General features: G+C 39.3%; 1 protein-coding gene across 1 annotated transcript in view; it reads right to left on the minus strand.

The window, feature by feature from the left end:
* Nucleotides 1-22,344, minus strand: part of LOC126095180 (protein mesh) — a 267,125-nt gene that overhangs the window by 94,966 nt on the left and 149,815 nt on the right. Inside the window, exons 13-14 of the mRNA XM_049909911.1 lie at nt 19,923-20,111; nt 1,888-2,025 (exon numbers count right to left, since the gene is read on the minus strand). Coding sequence (XP_049765868.1) covers nt 1,888-2,025; nt 19,923-20,111 — 327 coding nt within the window. The remainder of the gene's footprint in view (nt 1-1,887; nt 2,026-19,922; nt 20,112-22,344) is intronic.

Below are 22,344 nucleotides of genomic sequence, written 5' to 3' on the forward strand. Positions count from 1 at the left end.
TTAGGGTTAATTCATGCCAATTTGCTTGCAAATTTGAGAGTGACGTTTTGTGTGACTGATTCCTTACAGACTTTGAGCTGTATTATTGTTTCACTGTTGTGGTGATGTGGTATACAGAGCTGTTACTGGTGAACATATTCCATTCCAGTGATCAGATCTCAGAATCTTTCATGAAGGTAGTAAGATATCTACAGAGGTATTGATTAATGTGTTGTAAGTCAAAGCAGGGCTTGTGACTCTTATTTAACTAACTAACTGGATATAATAGAGAGAAACATTCCACGTGGGAAAAATATATCTAAAAACAAAGATGATGTGACTTACCAAACGAAAGTGCTGGCAGGTCGATAGACACACAAACAAACACACGAAATTCAAGCTTTCGCAACAAATGGTTGCTTCATCAGGAAAGAGGGAAGGAGAGGGAAAGACGAAAGGATGTGGGTTTTAAGGGAGAGGGTAAGGAGTCATTCCAATCCCGGGAGCAGAAAGACTTACCTTAGGGGGAAAAAAGGACAGGTATACACTCACACAGGCTAGGATATGTGTGTGTGTGTGTGTGTGTGTGTGTGTGTGTGTGTGTGTGTGTGCGCGCGCGCGCGCGCGCGCGCGCGCCAGTGTATACTTGTCCTTTTTTCCCCCTAAGGTAAGTCTTTCTGCTCCTGGGATTGGAATGACTCCTTACCCTCTCCCTTAAAACCCACATCCTTTCGTCTTTCCCTCTCCTTCCCTCTTTCCTGATGAAGCAACTGTTTGTTGCGAAAGCTTGAATTTTGTGTGTATGTTTATGTGTCTATCGACCTGCCAGCACTTTCGTTTGGTAAGTCACATCATCTTTGTTTTTAGATATAACTAACTGGATAGTTTGACAGTGAAGATAATTAATCCAGGCCCATCCATAAATGTTTCTAATTGAAACCTCAAAGCAGTATGTTGTGTAATTTGTCTCGAGCATTACACATCACAAAGAGTACATGAATTCTGGCTGTGGCCACAAGTGTGAGTTCGCAGTATGTTACAGAAGCTCCATGACACAGCCAAAAATGATGTTTTAGCTTCTGTTGCACCATATTGGAAACAAAGTCCATGGCAGACAATAGTCAACCACCATGTGCTCATGGACCCTGTAAATACCATGTAAATATTTGATGCTAAGTAAAAGTAAAGCAATAAGGTGAGTAACATGTTAACAGAAGAAATTATGCCTTCAGTGAAATGGAATAAAATACTGGCAGTAGAACTACGAATTACAATTTCCAAATGTAACCAAGACAGAATTTTGAACATTTCTTGTAAGAAACAGGTTTCACTGGTATTGCAGTATGTTCTGCTCCCATGTGAATCCCATACTTAAAGTGCTATGATAATGAAGATGAAGATGATTGTTTCTTAACCAATCTTTGTGTAAGATATTTTCTTTTTTATGTGTGAAAAATGTGTCTTAAAGTCTGTCCATACCTATTTGTCTCACCTTGTATATCAGACTTTCAGGGCAATGAGGGATAGCCGAATCCAGCTTCTTAATAAGGACATAAATTGCCCTGTACCATAAGGAAGCTAAAGGTGCTATGCAGTGAGATCTCAAACTGGCAGTTAGTGCACCAAGAGAAGCTGTCTGAAGGCTCTTTAATGACATGTCTAGCTCAATAATTGATATGAAAGTAGTAGATCTCTTTAAAAACAACTGTCCTGACAATGATGCAAATATTTATCCCATAAAAAAGAAGAAAAATAATTTTCAATAACATGTTATAAGAAATTTATAGCAATTTAGACATAGTAACTGAAATGAAAATATCCCACTACCATACCTGATAGTACAGGCAAAACAGCTGATGTAAGAAAAGATTTTTTCATATTAGACTACTAACTTATCAGGAAGCTTACCAGTAAAATGCTGAACCCTTAGAGCATTCCGGTCAAAATATATCTTCTTCCCATCAGCAAGTACATCAAGGTGGTACCTCCATCTTGCATACTCTGGCCTTAATCGGACTTCAATAGTAGCTGAAGAATTTTCTTTTGCTGCACATAGTAAAATAAGTAATTTTAGGCTCATATATCAAGAATGGGTTGCCTTATTATGCAATACTTTTGTGACTTACTTTAGTGCACATGGTTAGAGCACATTAAATACAGTACAGCTCCGAATTGAACCAACATTTATTTTTATTTTTTGCAACATTTATGAGACAGTGATACATTAATGTAAGTGTCTGTAGTAGGGAAGAGTGAGATGGCACCAATCAGTGGGTAGCCCAGATCACAGTGTTAACTTTAGAACAGTCTGCTCAAGCAAAGTCTAGTGAGTGCTGTGCTCTGTCCACTGAACTATGTAACTGCAATAGGCATCTAACCAAGCTTCTCATTGTTGTTGCATTGGAGTACACTAGTGCTTGTCCAATAAATTCCTTCTTATTTCTTCACATCTTCGAGGCAACATAAGTAACAATTGCACTCATATTTTTATTGAGTTAATCACACAAATGTATTGGTAATATTTCCAATATCATTTCAGTTTGAGATTTACATTTTTAAACTATCTTATTGTAGTGTTTGGTTATGAAACTCCTTAGCACACATGATTGGCTGCACAAATCAAATGAGTGGGGGACGGCAATCAGGTGATCGGCACAACCTCTCGTAGACTTAAATAATAATTTGTTGGCCTTTTATATATATATTACTTCAAGCTATAATAGATTGTAAAACTGTATTCTCTTTCAGATGCCTACCACCAGGAGAGAATGGACTGATGAAGAGCTGCAACAGCTGATATTATCTATCAATGATGGGCATTCCTTAAAACAGCTCAACATTCCATTCACAACACTGCATGAAAAAAAATTTAAGAGGCATTCAGGAGGTCCATTTCTTGGTCAAAAATCAGTTTTTACTCCAGAGCAGGAGACAGCTTTGGCTGAATGAATAAAGTTCATGGACATATTTTTTATGGATTAACTCCACTGCAAAGCCACAAAGTGGTTTTGCAAATGTCATGGCAGAAAATGAGCTGGCCGTATCATTTTCTGAAAGGGAACCCTTAAGTGTTAAAAAACCAGAAGCAATAAGTATCAACTGTCTTACAGACTTTAACTGACAGGAAGTAAAAATATTTTTTGACCATTTGGGAGCTGTGAGGACAAAATTTGCTCTCACACCGGATTGTGTTTTTAACACGGACAAAATGGGACTGACAACTGTCCAAGACCCTGGAAAAGTGGTTAACTCTAGAGAGTTGGCCAGTGGCTAGTTGGAAGGGAGGGAAAATAATAACCACGATCTGTTGCATGAATGATGCAGGGCGCTACATTCCGCCTATGTCTGTATTCCTCAGAAAAAGAATATCTCCACATTTGCAAAAGGATGGCCATCCACGTGCATTGTACAGTTGTTCCCACACTGGTTGGCCAAGCAAAGCTTTATTCGTTACCGTATTTACTCGAATCTAAGCCGCACTTTTTTTCCTGTTTTCGTAATCCAAAAAACCGCCTGCGGCTTAGAATCGAGTGCAAAGCAAGCGGAAGTTATGAAAAATGTTGGTATGTGCCGCCCAACTAACTTCTGCCGTCGAATATATGTAGCACTACGCAGGCATGCTTTGTAGGCACAAAGATAAATACTGGCGCCAAAACCTCTGTGTCAGTAAATAAATTAAAAAAAATAAAAGTGGAAGACGAGCTTTTTTTCTCCGCCGCGAGTTTCGACCACTGCATTTTCATACATTATCCAACGAAGTAAATACAAATTCCGTATTGTTCATCTTCGAATGTAGCACAATTTCAGTGTACTACGAAAATCTGACTGGCAAGACTGTTTGGGATGTTTGTCAATATGGCCAACTCTACGTTCTGAATTTTTTCCTATCTGTGAGAAGTGATGGTTGCTAATAGGAACCTGATGAAATTTGAATCACATACAGTATTCTCTTCACCATAAGAATAATATGAATATAAACATTTTGCCATGTATTCTTTCGTGTTTGCTGCTATCTCATTTAAATCCTGTCTGCCTAATAAACTACGAAACTAGAGTGAGACAACAGCAAACGCGGAAGAATATATGTATTGTGTCGTGTTTATATTCGTATTATTCATATGCCTAATAGTGATACAGTCAGAAATGAAGCACGGCAAGTGACTAGATTTTTAAATCTAAGATGACTCTAATTTCTGTGCAGAATTTGATGTAATAAAGAAGCGGCCGCAAAGATTTTCAAACAGAGAATAATTTTCGCGTAACTCTCGTTCAGAACATGTTCCATCATACGCAGTCTATTATTTGATTCTTGTTGATCATTATCAAAGAAAGCAGCAGTGTAAGTAACAACAAATAGCAGTCTCTTGCCATTGTTTCGCTAATGAGATGATTCTTCTCTCTCTCTTTTTTTATTTTATTTATTTATTTTTTTTTTTTTTATTGTATGCGGCGGTAGCGCGCACAAAAGCAAGCCATGCCGCAAACCGCGGCAGGCCGTAAACACGCACTATCAGAATGCGACAAACAATGCATGATACAGTGCAGTAATGCATATTCAGCTTAAGAGAGACGCAAACACCTATAACAAAGAAAACGGCACTTATCAGATCAATGCAAAGTAAGCAATCGATTCAAACCAGACGAAGCACGTGAAAAAGGAAGGGTACCCGTATAAATACGGACGGAGCGCCTGACGCATAGCAATGGCTACGTGGTAAAGCTTAACTGCTAAACTTACGACTTGAACCAAACTATTGTAGCTATATCGTCATTCATTCAACCTAAATTGTGTCTCATATTACAATGGACCAACTTTGTTTCGATTTGGAAGTGCGGCCTAAAACTTTTCTGTCCCCTTGAATTTCGAGTCTCAAAATTCAGGTGCGGCTTAGATTCGCGAATTTTTTTTTTTTTTCCTTTATTTCGAGTCTCATTTTTCAGGTGCGGCTAAGATTCGAGTGCAGCTTAGATTTGAGTAAATACGGTACTTGGCTTATGCATTTCATTCATCAATCACAGGCTAGTGTAGACAATAAAGTGTTTCTGGTATTGGACAAACATGGTAGCCATGTCACATTACAGTCATATGATTTATGTCATGACAATGGCTTAATTGTGCTCTGCATCCCACCACAAGCGTCTCATCATCAGCTTCTTCAGCCACTGGAAATCTCATTGTATTCGCCTTTGAAATCTACCTTTTGACATGAATGTGATGGCAAAATCAAATCCACCTGCCTGCAGAAAGTAACTCCATATAATAATGCTAGATTGTTTAACATTGCATAATCCAATGGGACCACAACAGGAAATGCTGTTTCTGGGTTCAGACAAACAGGTACTTTTCCTATGAATCCAAAAACATTCACAAATGAAGATTACTTGCTGCTGAAACCATCTTGCAACATAGTGAAATTCCAGAAATAGTTGTACAGAGTGGTGGCCAATGAGCACATCAACTACAAAAATCAAAGTTCAATGACTCGGTCTATTCAGCCAGCTGTTATGTTGACACTGTTTGGCCTCTTATATTGACATTACTACCACCAAGTTATCAGTTAGGATGAATGGGCATGGTTAGAGGGTGTATACTGGCAACACATGCTATACTTTCCGCAGAGCATGCTCTACAACATGACTGTCATGACCTCGGTGTCTATTTCACAACATGAACCATCTGGATTCTTCCTCAGACACTAGTTTCTCAGAACTCTGCAGGTGGGAACTGGTCCTTGGTTCTCGGCACTCACTGGGTCATAATTTACATTTATTTCTTTGGTATCAGCATTTCTTCTCAGTAACTGCTCCTTTCTTCACTCCCTTTTAGTTTTCTACATCTTTTCTTTTCTGACCTGTCTATTTTTTCCCACCCCTCACCCCTATAACACAACGTACTTAGCTTTCCACTCTTATTAACTCATATATGTTATTTTTTCAGTATTCTTGGTCTTTTGTCTTACCCTGTCTTCCACATTTAACCTCTCAGGTTTTCATATGTCATCTGTCACCCTCCCCAACAGTCTGTCTCATTCTCATCCCCTCTAGTCAGTCTCTCCTAGCCCACGGTTCTAGGTGCTTTTACAAATTCTCCCCATTCATGGACCTCACCAGTTCTTTTTCTTCAACCCTCTTCCTTCCCCTCCTACCCTTCTGCCAGAAGAAGAAACCACTGGCTCCAAAAGCTTGCAAACTTCAATACCTTTATATATGATTTCTCCTGCTGTTGCTTCGTGAGTAGACTTTTTATCTATACAGTTACATTATATTTTCAAAAATTGATTATCTTCTTTGATATACATCTATACTTTGTGAAGTGCATGATGGAAGGGAACCTTCCAATGTACCAGTTGAGAAGTACTAAAGTAATTTACAATTGATGATGTCATATCTATTATTGCATGACGCCAGCAAACATTTGAAAAAAACACATGCAATTTAGATAACACACACTACAAAGTACACGATTATTTAAATAACACAATGCAATGGCTAGTGAAAATGTAACAGAAATAAATAATAAACCACCATTCTCAGTATGGTAGACCCTTTCACTGCATAACATATGTTACAGGAATATTACAAGGCTAAGAACTCTGACAGATAATATTATAATTCTTTGTTCTTCCAAAACTCAACAGTTCCTTTATTATGGAGGGATGCTGGCCCAGAAAAATGGAAAAGTATGAATATGCTAACGAAAATTCATGGATATCATCAGAGTCCTGACATCAGGAATTAAAGCTGAAAAATAGTTCACTTTTAATTGTAACTGTATATAGATCTCCACTGGGAAATTTTGAACTATTTATGAGGAATCTGGATTCCTTACTGTGATAGCTGTCAAACAGTAGCAAGCAGCTAATAGTCGGCAGTGACTTCAGTGTAGATTTTCTAAAGGATTCTGACAGGAAAAATCATCTGGAAACCTTATTTGGATCCTACAATTTGGTCTCAGTAATTAACTTCCCAGCACAGTTGGATAAAGATAGTGGCTGAAGCTCAAAGTAAGGAAATAACTGTTTACCCAGTAAAAAATGCCCTCTCTGATCACGATGCACAGTTGGTTACAATAAATAACATACCTCATTACAGGGCGGACACTCTTCAGTGGAAATCAGTTAGAGTAATTAATGAGTCCAGGACAAATGTTTTTAAGAATAGTTTACAGGAGGTGGCATGGGATGTAATTTATAATGAACAAAATTCTAACATAAAATTTAATCTATTCCACAATAAATTTGTATCATTATTTGAAAACAGCTTTCTGCATAAGCTAGTCAGGAAGGACACTACACAGCCAGGTAAAAAACTATGGATTACTAGAGGAGTTAAAGTATCTTGTGAAAGGAAAAGGGAAATGTGTCTTAGGGCAAGAACAAGTAGGGATCCTGCAGTAGTTGCAAAAAAGTACTCAAAATTACTGAAAAATGTTATTAAAAATCATCGAACATGCACAACATTTCAGAAATCAGTACTTTCGGCAACAGACATAAGGCTATATGGAATGTAGTGAAGCAGGAGACAGGACAACCAGTCACAGAACAACACAACAGCAGTTTTGAAATGAATGGCAGGGTTATAAATGACAGGTCACAGAGTAATGGGTAGCAAATGCATTTAATGATCATTTCTTAAATATAGTAAAAGCATATGGACAAATAGTTCAAGAGCGACATTACAGCAGTATGTTGAAAATGTAATTTAAATGAATATATCCTCAACTTCTTCTTCTGAAATTAAGAAAATTATAAACTCTCTTAAAAATAAAGGCTCATCTGGTTTTGATGGTGTTTCGAGTATTGTACTAAAAATTTGTTCCCATGTAAAAAGCTCAGTCTTATCTGAAATTTGTAATTCATCACTAACTTAAGGTACTTTTGATATGTAGTCCTTCTAATTCTACATGTACAGAATATATACAAGGATATTGGAAATAATTTAAATCTTTACAAAATAAGATACAGTTCAACCTGTTTCACTGCTGACAACATTCTCCAAAATTTTTGAGAAAACGATGTATTCTAGAATAATGTCTCACCTTATCAATAATAGAATCCTTACCAAATCACAGTTTGGGTTTCAGAAAGGTTGCTCTACTGAGAATGCCATTTAAACAATGGAAAATCCAGGACAGATTATGACAGTATCATGAACAGATAGTTGCTACTCACCATCATATAGCGGAGATGCTGAGTCGCAGATAGGCCAACAAAAAGACTGTCACAAAAGGAGCTTTTGGCCAACAAGGCCTTTATCAAAAAGCTGTGTGACAGTCTTTTTATTGTTCCTATCTGCGACTCAGCATCTCTGCTATATGGTGAGAATGCCATTTACACATTCACTCACCAGATTTGACAATCATTAAGTAATGAAACAGCACCAGTTGGTATTTTCTGCGGCCTCTCTAAGGTATTTCTCTACGTGAATCACAGTATTCTCCTAGACAAATTTACATTTTATGGGATTTAACAGCATAATGAAAAGGATAGTTACTACTCACCATATAGCAGAGATGCTGAGTTGCAGAAAGGCACAATAAAAAGACTGTCACACAATTGGCTTTAGGCCAACAAGGTTTTTGTCAAAATTAGACAACATACACACGCACATACACTCATGCAAACGCAGCTCTCACACACACGTGACCACAGTCTCTGGCAGCTGGAACCAAAGTTTGTCTTTAACCTGTACTTTTTTTTTTAGTTACTTATGTGTATGTTAATCTGTTTAATTATGTAGCTGTGTATTTACATACAGTGTAAGAGTAATGAGTGGAAAAGGAAGAAGCAAAGATGAGCAGACATATGAGGTCTGTTCAAAAAATTCTGGAACATTCATAATTTCGCACCAGTGATGCCTTGGAGTGAAATGCAGTTGACTTCCCTGCACCTGCCTGCATTTAATATGTAACTGCTGGAAGTTTCATTGTGGTATGTCTGTTAGCTATTGTTCAGTGCTATATTGAGAAGAATGTAGTGTCGCACAGTTTATGAATTTCAAGATGGCAGAATTAAGTGGAGCAAACCATCTGCATTAAATTTTGCTGAAACTTGACAAAATCTTTACAGAGACACACCAAATGATGCAGAAAGCCTGTGGTGATGAGTGATTAAGCTGTACTTGGTGTTATGAATGGTTCACATGGTTTAAAAATGGCTGGATAGAAGTTAAAGATGACCCTTATTCAGGTCAAATGTCAAAGCCATGCTGACAGTTTTCTTCCACTTTAAAGGATTACTTCATCATGAATTCATGCCACAAGGGCAAACTGTTAATTGATGGTACTATTGGGATGTATTGTGACATCTGCAAGAAAATGTGAGAAGGAAACGGCGTGAAATGTGGCAAGACAATTCATGGCTCTTGCATCACAATAACGCACCTGCATATTCATCCCTATTAGTGCGAGGCCACTGCACAAAAACAAAACCACTGTGCTGCCTCATCCTCCATGCTCTCCTGACCTGGCCCTGCAGATTCTTTTTTATTTCAAAAGCTGAAAACCCTGTTGAAAGGACGAAGATCTACAACGATAGACAAGATAAAAGAAAATTTGCAGAGACATACAAGGATTGCTTCTGGAATTGGAAATAGCATTGGGAGTGATGTATTGATTGTGGAGGACAGTGTTTTGAAGGAAACCATGACAATCAGTAAAAGGTAAGCGTAGAAAAAGTTTGTGGACAAAGTTTCGGAATTGTTTGGAGACACGTCGTAAGTATATCGTAGTGTGATGGAGAGATGAGGAGCAAGAATTGAAATGAAATTTATGGAAGGGAGGGGGGGGGGGGGAGGTGAAGGATTGTAAAGGCTCTTTTCTGTTTCATGTGATTTTTGCAATTATTTTACAAGCTGCTTGGTTTCCAATATTTATTTTCATTAATACAAAATAAATAGTTGCTCAATGACCAAATAAATATTAGAAATCAGGCACTAAAAAAAATTGAAAAAATCACATGGAAAACGAAAGAGTCTTTTCCATCCTTCAGACCCCCCTCCCAATTTCACTTTTTCACTGCACTTCTTGCTACACACATTTTCCTCAACCTCACTCTCCATTACACAATACACTTACGTTTTCTCATCTTTGCTTCTCCCTCCCCCATTCACTACTCTTAAGCAGTATATAAATATGCAGCAACCTTATTAAATAGAATAACACAAATATAATTAAATAAAAAAAGTACAGGTCAAAGACAGACTAGTGGCAATGCTATGTTGGCAACATTACAAAACACAATACACACTTAGAGTACACAGTAAACAGTGGTGTGCAAAAAAGTGTGCTGTGTAAATTGTAAGAAATGCACAGTTCTGCAGAACAAATTACAAGTGTCAGTGTCTAATGAAGAACAACACCCAAGATGTGCTAACAGATATTTCATGATGGAGGCATGAAACCAATCAGAAATGACTTTAAAGTGAAAACTAACGAACTGCTAATGAATTGTTTTTTGATGTTAATAACAAATCTAACAGAAAATATCTTTAATTAGAGACCACTGATGATACTTTACCTCAATAATATGAAATGCGACTGATGTGGTGGTGGTGGGGGTATGGATTTTCTTTTGCTTGTAATGCCAGAGCAAAAATATCCTTGGAAGCATAATAGTTTTGGCAGTAGTAGCTAACTTGTTTGCGAATATATTTATGTAAAAAAGCACTGTAATTGTGTACAAATCCTTGTGAGACTAGACCAGCAAGTAATTACACTCCTAAACATATGAACTTGCTAAACATTAATTGTATTTCACTGTTGTATTAAGCTGACAAGGCTGATGGTTTTGTTACGTGATCCGAACAAGAGAGAGTTTTAATCATCACCTAAAGAAATACACTTATGTATTTAATTTTTTGTTTGTTTGACTGCAGCTCTGGTACACTTTGAAAACTCAAATAAAACAAAATCATACATTCCATGGAAAGAATGGAGAATTGTAGGATAATTTGTTCTCAGCAGCAGGAGAACTCCATTCTGCCAATGAGCTGCACCATTTTGTTATGGTAGAGATTACAAACTGTACAACAGCTGCAGACATATACAGGGTGGTCCATTCATCGTGACCGGGCCAAATATCTCACGAAATAAGCATCAAACAAAAAAACTACAAAGAACGAAACTTGTCTAGCTGGAAGGGGGAAACCAGATGGCACTATGGTTGGCCCGCTACATGGCGCTGCCATTGGTCAAACGGATATCAACTGTGTTTTTTGAAATAGGAACCCCCATTTATTATTACATATTTGTGTAGTACATAAAGAAATATGAATATTTTAGTTGGACCACTTTTTGTGTTTTGTGACAGATGGCGCTGTAATAGTCACAAACATATGGCTCACAATTTTACATGAGCAGTTGGTAACAGGTAGGTTTTTTAAATTAAAATACAGAACGTAGGTACGTTTGAACATTTTATTTCAGTTTTTCCAATGTGATACATGTACCTTTGTGAACTTATCATTTCCGAGAACACATGCTGTTACAGCGCGATTACCTGTAAATACCACATTAATGCAATAAATGCTCAAATGATGTCCGCCAACCTCAATGCATTTGGCAATATGTGTAATGACAATCCTCTCAACAGCGAGTAGTTCACCTTCCATAATGTTCACACATGCATTCAAAATGCACTGACACATGTTGTCAGGCGTTATCGGTGGATCACGATAACAAATATCCTTCAGTGTTCCCCACAGAAAGAAATCCGGGGAAGTCAGATCCGGTGAACGTGTGGGCCATGATACGGTGCTTCGATGACCAATCCACCTGTCATGAAATATACTATTCAATACCACTTCAACCACACGTGAGCTATGTGCCGGACATCCATCATGTTGGAAGTACATCGCCATTCTGTCATGCAGTGAAACATCTTGTAGTAACATCGGTCGAACATTACGTAGGAAATCAGCATACATTGCACCATTTAGATTGTCATTGATAAAATGGGGATAATTATCCTTCCTCCCATAATGTCACACCATACATTTACCCGCCATGGTCGCTCATGCTCCACTTGTCGCAGCCAAAGTGGATTTTCCGTTGCATAATAGTGCATATTATGCTGGTTTACGTTACTGCTGTTGGTGAACGACGCTTCGTCGCTAAATAGAACGCGTGCAAAAAGTCTGTCATCGTCCCGTAATTTCTCTTGTGCCTAGTGGCAGAACTGTACACGATGTTCAAAGTCGTCACCATGCAATTCCTGGTGCATAGAAATATGGTACAGGTGCAATCGATGTTGATGTAGCATTCTCAACACCAACATTTTTGAGATTCTTGATTCTCATGCAATTTGTCTGCTACTGATGTGCTGATTAGCTGCGACAGCAGCTAAACCACTTACTTGGGCATCATCATTTGTTGCAGGTCGTGGTTGACATTTCACATGTGGCTGAACACTTCCTGTTTTCTTAAATAATGTAACTATCTGGCGAATGGTTCAGACACTTGGATGATGTCGTCTAGGATACCGAGCAGCATACATAGCACACGCCCATTGGGCATTTTGATCACAATAGCCACATGTCAACATGATATAGACCTTTTCCGCAATTGGTAAACGGTCCATTTTAAAATGGGTAATGTATCACGAAGCAAATACCATCTGCACTGGCAGAATGTTACATGATACCACGTACTTATACATTTGTGACTATTACAGCGCCATCTATCACAAAGCAAAAAAAGTGGTCCACTTAAAACATTCATATTTCTTTACGTACTACATGAATAAGTAATAAAAAATGGGGGATCCTATTTAAAGAAATGCAGTTGATCTCCATTTAACCTATGGCAGTGCCATCTAGCGGGCCAACCTTAGCGCCATCTGGTTTCCCCCTTCAAGCTAGACGAGTTTCGTTCTTTGTAGTTTTTTGTGTCTTTGTTTGATGCTTATTTCGTAAGATATTTGGCCCGGTCAGTATCAATGGACCACCCTGTATAGACATCTGACCAAGTACAGATACACAATGAGAAATTTTCACTTGAACACAAACACAGATGCAAGTCAAATCTGCAGGATTTGCTGTTGTATTCGACCATGAATGGCACCCGTGCAATGTCCTCAACACATTACAAAAGTCATGCTCAGAACAGTGTTGTGGGTGCATTATGTTGAAGCTAAGTGAATTTGAACTTGGGCTAATTGTTGGTGCTCATCTGTAACCAAAGTAGCCAAAGTTTCAGCGTTTCAAGAGGTACCGTATCAAAGATTTATACCAGACACAGGGAAAGTAGAAAAACATCAATCACTAAGTGAAAACACAGACAAAATTGTGTGTTGGGTTACCAAAATGGACAGTCACTGAAGAGGATTGTGATGAAAAATAAGAAGATGACAGCCGCAAAAGTCACTCCAGAACAGAATGTTGCACTCATGAAACCTATCATCACCAAAGCAACACGAAGGGACCTGCATAAGCTGGGAATGGCAGGGTGAGTCAGAATTCCTAAACAACTCTCAAGTGACGTAAATGCCTGTAACAAAAAACTGTAGTGCTGAAGCCATAAAACCAGGACAGTGGAGCAATGGAAAAATATCATTTGGTCATATTACTCTTGTCTCACAGTGTTTCCAATTTCAGGCTCAATTTACATCCCAAGAGTGAAACATGGTGGGGGTTTGGTGGTGATTTGGACAGTCCTAGTGTGGTTTTCCATGGGTCTTGTGGTTACTCTGGAAGGTTGCATTACTGCCAAGGATAATGTGACCATTTTTGTTGACCAGGTCCATCTCATGGTACAATATTTGTTCCACTGTGGTGATGCTGCGTTCCAAGGTGACAGGGCCAGTTTTCACACAGCTCGTATCATCCAGGACTGCTTTTGTGAACATGAGGATGAACTGTTGCATCTCTCCTGGCCACCATGGTCAGATGAGGATGAACTATTGCATCTCTCCTGGCCGCCATGGTCACCAGATCTTAGCCTTTGTGGACTATTTGGAGTGAAGGATGTGTGACTGATGTCTACCCCCATCATCGTTACCTGATCTTGCCACTATTACACAGCACACAGGACCTATATTCATCAATTCTGTGATGATTGGAAGCTGCTATGAACACCAGCAGCTTTAGCACATCATATCAGGCAGGGTTATGTGTTGTGTGGGGTCTCCATATTTTTGAGCACCTCTTGTACATGCACATAAACAAAAAATTAATTACATAATTTTACTTTTGCAAGGCGATAATAACACTTTTTGACTACCACTTTTAGACAAATAAAAAACAAACCATACTAGCAATTTATAAACTCATTTTAAGGATACAATTGTCTATTTAATCACTTCTTTTGGCAGTTATCCCAAAAAGGTATGTCGTGAGATCAGACTGACTTACCCTTTGTTATACAGAGATGAAGCTACAAATACACAAAATAAAACAATGAATTTGGAAGATAAAAATGATTTAATAGAAATGATAGCTAAAATGATCTGTCAGTTGTTTACAATCTCACCCTGCCCCCCCCCCCTCCTCCCCCCCCCTCTCTCTCTCTCTCTTCACGTAGTGGGAAAAACAGGTTATTTTTTTAATATGTAATACTGTCCATTCTTTCAACATGCCAGACTGTCACTTCAGCTGCCAGATACTATGTCATGTGTGTGCGATTGTCAAAGGCCTTGTTGGTCAAGAGCTCATTTTATGACAGTCTTTCTGTTGTGCCTATCAGCAACTCAGCATCTCCGCTATATGGTGAGTAACACTGCTACAATCCAACCTGGATATTCCATTGTTTGATTTAGTCTTACATACTCATTTGGGATTTGATATGCTGTTGTGTATCCCAAAACTAAGTTTAGTAAATTCATTTGAGCTAGCTGGAATGCTCATTTTTGTTTTTCTGTCGGAGTCCTTCACTTGGCTCCATAAGAAAATTTTAGTGGTTGGCTTGTTTCTCTAAAATTTTGTTATTGATTCTGAAAAATAGCAAAGTGAGAGTGGCTCCACTTCTTACAATTCGGTTCCTCAAATACATTTTCCTCCTTTCCCATTATGTATGTAATACATATGATATAGTCACTTGAACTAACGAGGAGGTAATGAATAGAAGAATTGGGGAGAAAAAAAATTGTGGCATAACTTGACTGAAAGAAAGGATCAGTCAACAGGACACATTCTGACACATCAAAGAATCATAAAATTAGTACTGGAAACAAGTGTGGAGGAACTCAAGAGGTGAATACAGTATGCAACTACAGGTTGTAGTAGTTATTTGGAGGTAGAGAAGCTCGAAAAGGATAGAGTAGCATGGAGAGCTGCATCAAACCAGTCTTCTGACTGAAACCCACAACAACTGTCTGTCAAACATAAAACTTTATTGTAACAATACCAGAGAAGGAAAGTTGCTACTCACTATACAGCAAAGATGCTGAGTCACGATAGGCACAACAAAAAGATTCACACAATTATAGCTTTTGGCCATTAACGTCTTTGTCAGCAGTAGACACATATACACCCATGCACACACACACTCACGCAAACACAAATTGCACACACGTCTGCAGTCTCAGAGAACTGAAACCACACTGCAAGCAGCAGTACCAGTGCATGATGAGAGTGGAGACTGGGTGGGGGTAAGGAGGAGGGTGGGGCGGGGAGGGAGAGGGATAGTATGGTGGGAGTGGCGGACAGTGAAGTGTTGCAGCTTAGACGGTGGGCTGGAGAGGAGGTGTGGAGGGGGGAGAGGGTACGTAGCAAAAAGGAGAGAAATAAAAAGAAATTAAAAGACGGGGTGTGGTGGTGAAATTACGGCTTTGTAGTGCTGCAATGGGAACAGGGAGGGTACAGGATGGGTGCGGACAGTGACTAACGAAGGCTGAGGCCAGGAGGGTTACGGGAACGTAGGATGTATTGCAAGGAAAGTTCCCATCTGCGCAATTCAGAAAAGCTGGTGTTGGTGGGAAGGATCCATATGGCACAGGCTGTGAAGCAGTCATTGAGATGAGGATATCATGTTTGGCAGCGTGTTCAGCAACAGGGTGGTCCACTTGTTTTTTGGTCACAGTTTGTCGGTGGCCATTTATGTGGACAGACAGCTTGTTGGTTGTCATGCCTACATAGAATGCAGCACACTGGTTGCAGCTTAGCTTGTAGACCACATGACTGGTTTCACAGGTAGCCCTGCCTTTGATGGGATAGGTGATGTTAGTGATAGGACTGGAGTAGGTGGTGGTGGGAGGATGTATGGGACAGGTCTTGCACCTAGGTCTATTACAGGGGCTTGAGTCATTAGGTAAGGGACTGGGAGCAGGGACTGTGTAAGGATGGACAAGTACATTGTGTAGGTTCAGTGGATGGCAGAATACCACTGTGGGAGGGGTGGGAAGGATAATGGGAAGGACATTTCTCATTTCAGGGCAGAGAATGTAATTCAGTTGCTCCAGTGTTGGGTGGTACTGAGTTGTGAGGGGAATGCTCCTCTGTGGCCAGACGGTGGGACTTTGGGAGGTGGTGGGAGACTGGAAAGGTAAGGCATGGGAGATTTGTTTTTGTACAAGGTTGGGAGGATAATTATGGTCAGTGAAGGCTCCAGTGAGACCCTCGGTATATTTCGAGAGAGACTGCTAGTCACTGCAGATGCGATGACCAAGGGTGGCTAGGCTGTACAAAAGGGACTTCTTGGTTTGGAATGGGTGGCAGCTGTCGAGGTACTGATGTAGCCATCTTTGAGGTGGAAGTCAACTTCTAGGAAGGCGGCTTGTTGGGTTGAGTAGGACCAGATGAAACAAATGGGGCAGAAGTTGTTGAGGTTTTGGAGGAATGTGGATAGGGTGTCCTCACCTTTGATCCAGAAAGCAAAGATGTCATCAGTGAATGTTTTTATTTATTTATTTATATTTTCTTTGCGAGGAGCCATCGTAATGATGGCTTTTGCAAACGTCAGACTTAAAACTATGGTTATACTTACACTTATAAAATACACTATATTCTGTAGCTGTTGCTTCTTATGTCTATTTTTTACATTTATCACATTACAACTGCTATGCCAATGCCTCATGTTACAATCACCATCTTAAAATTCGTTGAAAGAATATAAACATTTTTCTATTAGAAAAGATTTTAATTTAGTTTTTTTTAAAAACATTTCCCTCAGTATATTTGGAGAGGGACTGCTTGTCACTGCAGAAGCGACGAACATAGGTGGCTAGGCTGTACGGAAGGGTTTTCTTGGTATGGAATGGGTGGCAGGTATTTCTGGTGATTAGTAGGTTTGGTACGGACGGAAATACTGATGTAGCCATCTCTGAGGTGGAGGTCAACATCCAGGAAGGTGGCTTGTTGGGTTGAGTAGGACCAGGTGAAGCAAATGGGGGAGAAGTTATTGAGATTCTGGAGGAATGTGAATAAAGTGTCGTCACCTTCAATCCAGATAGCAAAGATGTCATCAATGAATCTGAACAAGATCAGGGGTTTATGATTATGAGTTTTTAAGGAGGATTCCTCTAGATGGCCAATGAATGGGTTAGCATAGGATGGTGCGATGCGGGTGCCCATAGCTGTGCCATGGATTTGTTTGTAGGTAATGCCTTCAAAGGAGAAGTAATTGTGGGTGAGAATATAGTTGGTCACGAAGACTAGGAAGGAGATTGTTGGTTTGGAACCCATAGGGTGTTAGGAAAGATAGTGTTCGATAGCAGTAAGGCCATGGGAATTGGGAATGTTAGTGTACAGGGAGGTGGCACCATGTGGTAAAGGGACAGAAACTGTGGAGAGTCACTCGAGGAAATGATTGGTATTTTATATAGGAGGATAGGTTCTGGGTAATAGGTTGAAGGTGTTGGTCTACAAGAGCAGAGATTCTCTCAGTGGGGGCACAAGGGGGCGTCCTGGGTGGCTGGGTTTATGGACTTTAGGTAGGAGTGTGCAGAGTGGTAGGGGTAAGTAGAGAGATGGACTCTGGGGAGAGGTTCTGGGATGGGCCTAAGGATCTGAGTAGTGACTGGAGATCCTGCTGGATTACTGGAATGGGATCACTGTGGCATAGTTTGCACTTGCAAGTATCTGACAGCTGACAGAATCCTGCCACACAATCCTTGCGGTTCAAAACAACGGTGGTGGGACCTTTGTCTGCAGGTAGGATTGTAAGGTCGGGATCAGTTATTAGATGGTGGACTGATCCCAACCTTATAATCCTACCAGCAGACAAAGGCTTCACCACCATTGTTCTTAACCACAAGGATTATGGGAACAAAGGCAGGGAGAGTTTCCATCTGCGCAATTAAGAATAGCTGGCAATTGTGGGAAGAATCCAGATGGTACAGGCTGTGAAACAGTTGTTGAAACTGAACACATCATGTTGAGCAGCATGCTCAGCAACTGAGTAGTCCAGCTGTTTCTTGGTCACAGTTTGGCATAGACCATTCATGTGAGCAGTCAGCTCGTTAGTTTTCAAGTCCATATAAAATTTGGCACAGTGATTTCAGCTAAGTTGGTAGATCACATGGCTGCTTTCACATCTGGCCTTTGATAGTATAGGAGATGCCTGTGACAGACCTGGAATATGTTAGCAGTGGAGGATGTAAGTGACATCTTGCAGCTAGGTCTATTATGGGGATATGAGCCAAGGAACAAGGGATTCAGAGGACAAGTGGAATAGGGACAGAAAAGGATATTGTGGATGTTGGGTGGACAACAGAGCACCGCTGTAGGTGGGCTACGGAGGACAGTGGGGAGGACATTACTAATTTCAGGACACAATAAGAGCTACTTAAAATCTTGGAAGAGAATGTGATTCAGTTGCTCCAGTCCTGGATGGTACTGAGAGATGTGTTTATTTGTGGTCGGGCAGTGGATATGTGGGGACCACTAGCTTAGCCTAATGATGCTGCACCTAGTGGCTTACTATCCTGCCCCCGCCACATCCCTGCATGCTTCCACAAGTAGCATTATCGTCTTCCCTCATTCCTACCCTGCTACCCCTCTCTGTTCCATATTTCCTCTCTACACCCATTACCCACTGAAGTACAGATCACTTCTCACATCAGACGCAGTTGCAGTTAAACTTTGGAGCTCTGAGACGACAGCGGTGATGTGTGTGTGTGTGTGTGTGTGTGTGTGTGTGTGTGTGTGTGTGTGTTTGTGTTTGTGAGAGAGAGAGAGAAAGTGCATGAATTTTGTTATCTATGTCTGATGAAGGGCTAAGTCTGATAGCAAAATGACATCCTGCTTCCTTTTTCATTGAGCTGGCCTCTCAACACCTCCCTACATCATGAGTAGCTATCTATCCTTTTATACAGTTCTTGAATTTACAATAATTTATGCTGCATCTTTTACCTTCACTCTATTGTCTCTTAAATTTTGTAGGTCTTTTTATCTTCACTCTATTATCTCTTAAATTTTGTAGGTATTTTAGTTCAAGTCAATCTTATCAGTCACATTGTTATGTGTAAACAATTTGCCTACATCTTTAGGAATGTGTTCATTTCTTCATTTTTTTAAGCTTAATGAAACATACATACAACTTTATGCATACACTTCCACTTCTATTGACATTTGTTAATCTATCTGTATGTATCCGATCATGGCTACCAGTTTTAGTTAGTAACATGATATTCAGTAATTGTGAGAATATTATTAATTACTAGTTTATAATGTGTAGACTGGACAGCAGATTTTTTCTGTAAATTGCTGTTCTTTCTTTCAGCTAAGTTGATATCAATGAAATCTCTCCTGTCTTCACACTCTCTTTAAGTAGTAATTTTATGCTTCCACAGTTTGGTTGCAATGTCTATTTACTTTTTTCCATACAGCTTCTTCTTCACTTAATATGATATATTCTGCAAGTTCCATTATTATACAAGAAGTTATTATTGTAATAAAAAACTGCAAACAAAATTCACAGAAAAAGTCATTTGAAGCTCCTTGCAATAAAAAAAGTCTGCATGAAAGTGTTACAAAAAGTAAGAACATTAGATCAAACTTTTGTATCTTACCAGCAATAGCTGTCAGTTGCGTTGCCATTACTTCTCCATAAACATTCTTTGGCATTTGTTCAAACCGGCCTTGGACATCTAACCTCAGCTTTTCTGTGTCCACTCGAACCAGCACAAATTCTCCTTTTCCATTGAACGTATACTCAACATTATCAAATGTGATAAAATGTGGGTCGCCAAAAACTGTTCCTGTAATAATATCACACAGACTTAGTGACAGCATTTAAATAACAAAAAAGTTACAAATGTTTGTATTCTATCAGGAGGTCAGAAAGAAAACAAACCATAGAAATCCATTCTACACAAATAAAATATAAGATATTGGCTCAAACAATTATTGAACTAACACTGTGTATATAAGATTACAGAGGAGAGGGAGCTCTACGTAATAAGGGGGATAAGCAGTAGTCAAGAGCTGAAACCCTATTGTCACCAATACTGTCAAATCCTTCAGACTGTTATTAAGAAATTGAAATGTGTGCCCTATGGTCAAAAATAAAACAAAAACAATCTGGAATGTTGTTGGACAAGAAATCAAAAAACAGCAATACGTACAAAATAGAGTCAAAAATCATAGCTCTTCCAGAAATGATGATGCATTGGAATCATTAGCAATAAAATTCAATGATTATACTCACATCTGCAGCAAGCATTACATCCATTAATAAATAACAAAATGCATATTTATTACATCTATCTGGTCACCATGTGAATACAGGAATATGGTTGGGTTGGGATGATTTGGGGGAGGAGACCAAACTGTGAGGTCATCGGCCTCGTCAGATTAGGGAAGGATGGTGAAGGAAGTCGGCTGTGTCCTTTCAAAGGAACCATCCCAGCATTTGCCTGAAGCGATTTAGGGAAATCATGGAAAACCTAAATCAGGATGGTCGGACATGGGATTGAACCGTTGTCCTCCGGAATGCGAGTCCAGTGAGCTAACTACTGCGCCACCTCACTCGGTGGATACAGCAATACAAATGTTAAACACAGAGGCTATAAATCAGTGGTCTATTTCTAAATGGAAGACATGGGAAAAGCAGGAGTTGGCACGCGTATCAGAAAACAATTAATAAATATACTGACTACCTGGCTGCTACAATATGTTGTTTCCTTTAACAACAAGGTCTTCACATATTATAACTGATTTCCTTTATTCTCTTTTAAGTGTTGTCCTCCTAGATTGAATTTTACTATCTAAACTATTAATTTCAGATATTATAGAGACGTTTCTTAATTTTTACCATTTTTCTCTTTTAAAAAATTTCACAGTATTTCTTGTAATATGAAATCAGTCCTACTTCTCTGTTTGTCCTCACCATTTCATACATCTTCCTTTTCCTTGCAAATACAGGGTGTATACGCAGACAAGAAAAAAAAGATCCCGGATTTCCTGGTTAAAAATACACCTTCCCCCTGGTGAAAATACACTTTTTCTGTGTTAAGTGACGGTATACTTTTCCTAGGAACTGTAAAACTTATCAATCCTTTGATTAGTTATGATTGTATACACAGATGTAGAAAACAAAACTCAGGGGGAAAAAAAACCCTTTCCGGAAAGATCTTCGATGTGCAGCAACATCTATGCTGTTATTTTTGTATTACGAAGGTATAAATTCAAATTCCACCAAACACCACTTGTTACTATTCAAAGCATTATAATAGAGATTGTGATGTGCTTTTGTAAGCCAGTCATAGCTATGTCATGTGATCTCGCCAGCCGATGACGGCGGATATTCAGAGCATAGGACAGTGATGTACCATATTTACTCGAATCTAAGCCGCACTCGAATCTAAGCCGCACTTGAAAAATGAGACTCGAAATAAAGGAAAAATAAAATTCTCGAATCTAAGCCGCACCTGAAATCTGAGACTCGAAATTTAAGGGGAGAAAAAAGTATTAGGCCGCACCTCCAAATCGAAACAAAGTTGGTACATTCTAATATGAGACACAATTTAGGTCGAATGAATGACAATGCAGCTACAGTAGTTTGGTTCGAGTCATAAACTTAGCAGTTAAGCTTTACCAGGTAGCCATTGCCATGCGTCAGGCGCTCCGTCCGTATTTATACGGGTATCCTTCCTTTTTCACGTGCTTCGTCTGGTTTGAATCGATTGCTTATTTTGCTTTGAGCTGATAAGTGCCGTTTTCTTTGTTATAGGTGTTTACGTCATTCTAAGCTGAAAATGCATTACTGTACTGCGTCATGCATTGTTTGTCGCATTCTGATAGTGCGTGTTTACGGCCTGACGCCGCTCGCAGCATGGCTTGCTTTTGTGCGCACTACTGCTGCTTACAATTAAAACAAAGAGAGGAACTGTCTCATAACCGAAACAACGGCAAGAGACTGCTATTTGATGTTACTTACACTGCTGCTTTCTTTGATAATGATCAACAAGAACCAAATAATAGACTGTGTAT

This window comes from Schistocerca cancellata, chromosome 8, assembly GCF_023864275.1.
Source record: "Schistocerca cancellata isolate TAMUIC-IGC-003103 chromosome 8, iqSchCanc2.1, whole genome shotgun sequence".
NCBI classification, from domain to species: Eukaryota; Metazoa; Arthropoda; class Insecta; order Orthoptera; family Acrididae; genus Schistocerca; species Schistocerca cancellata.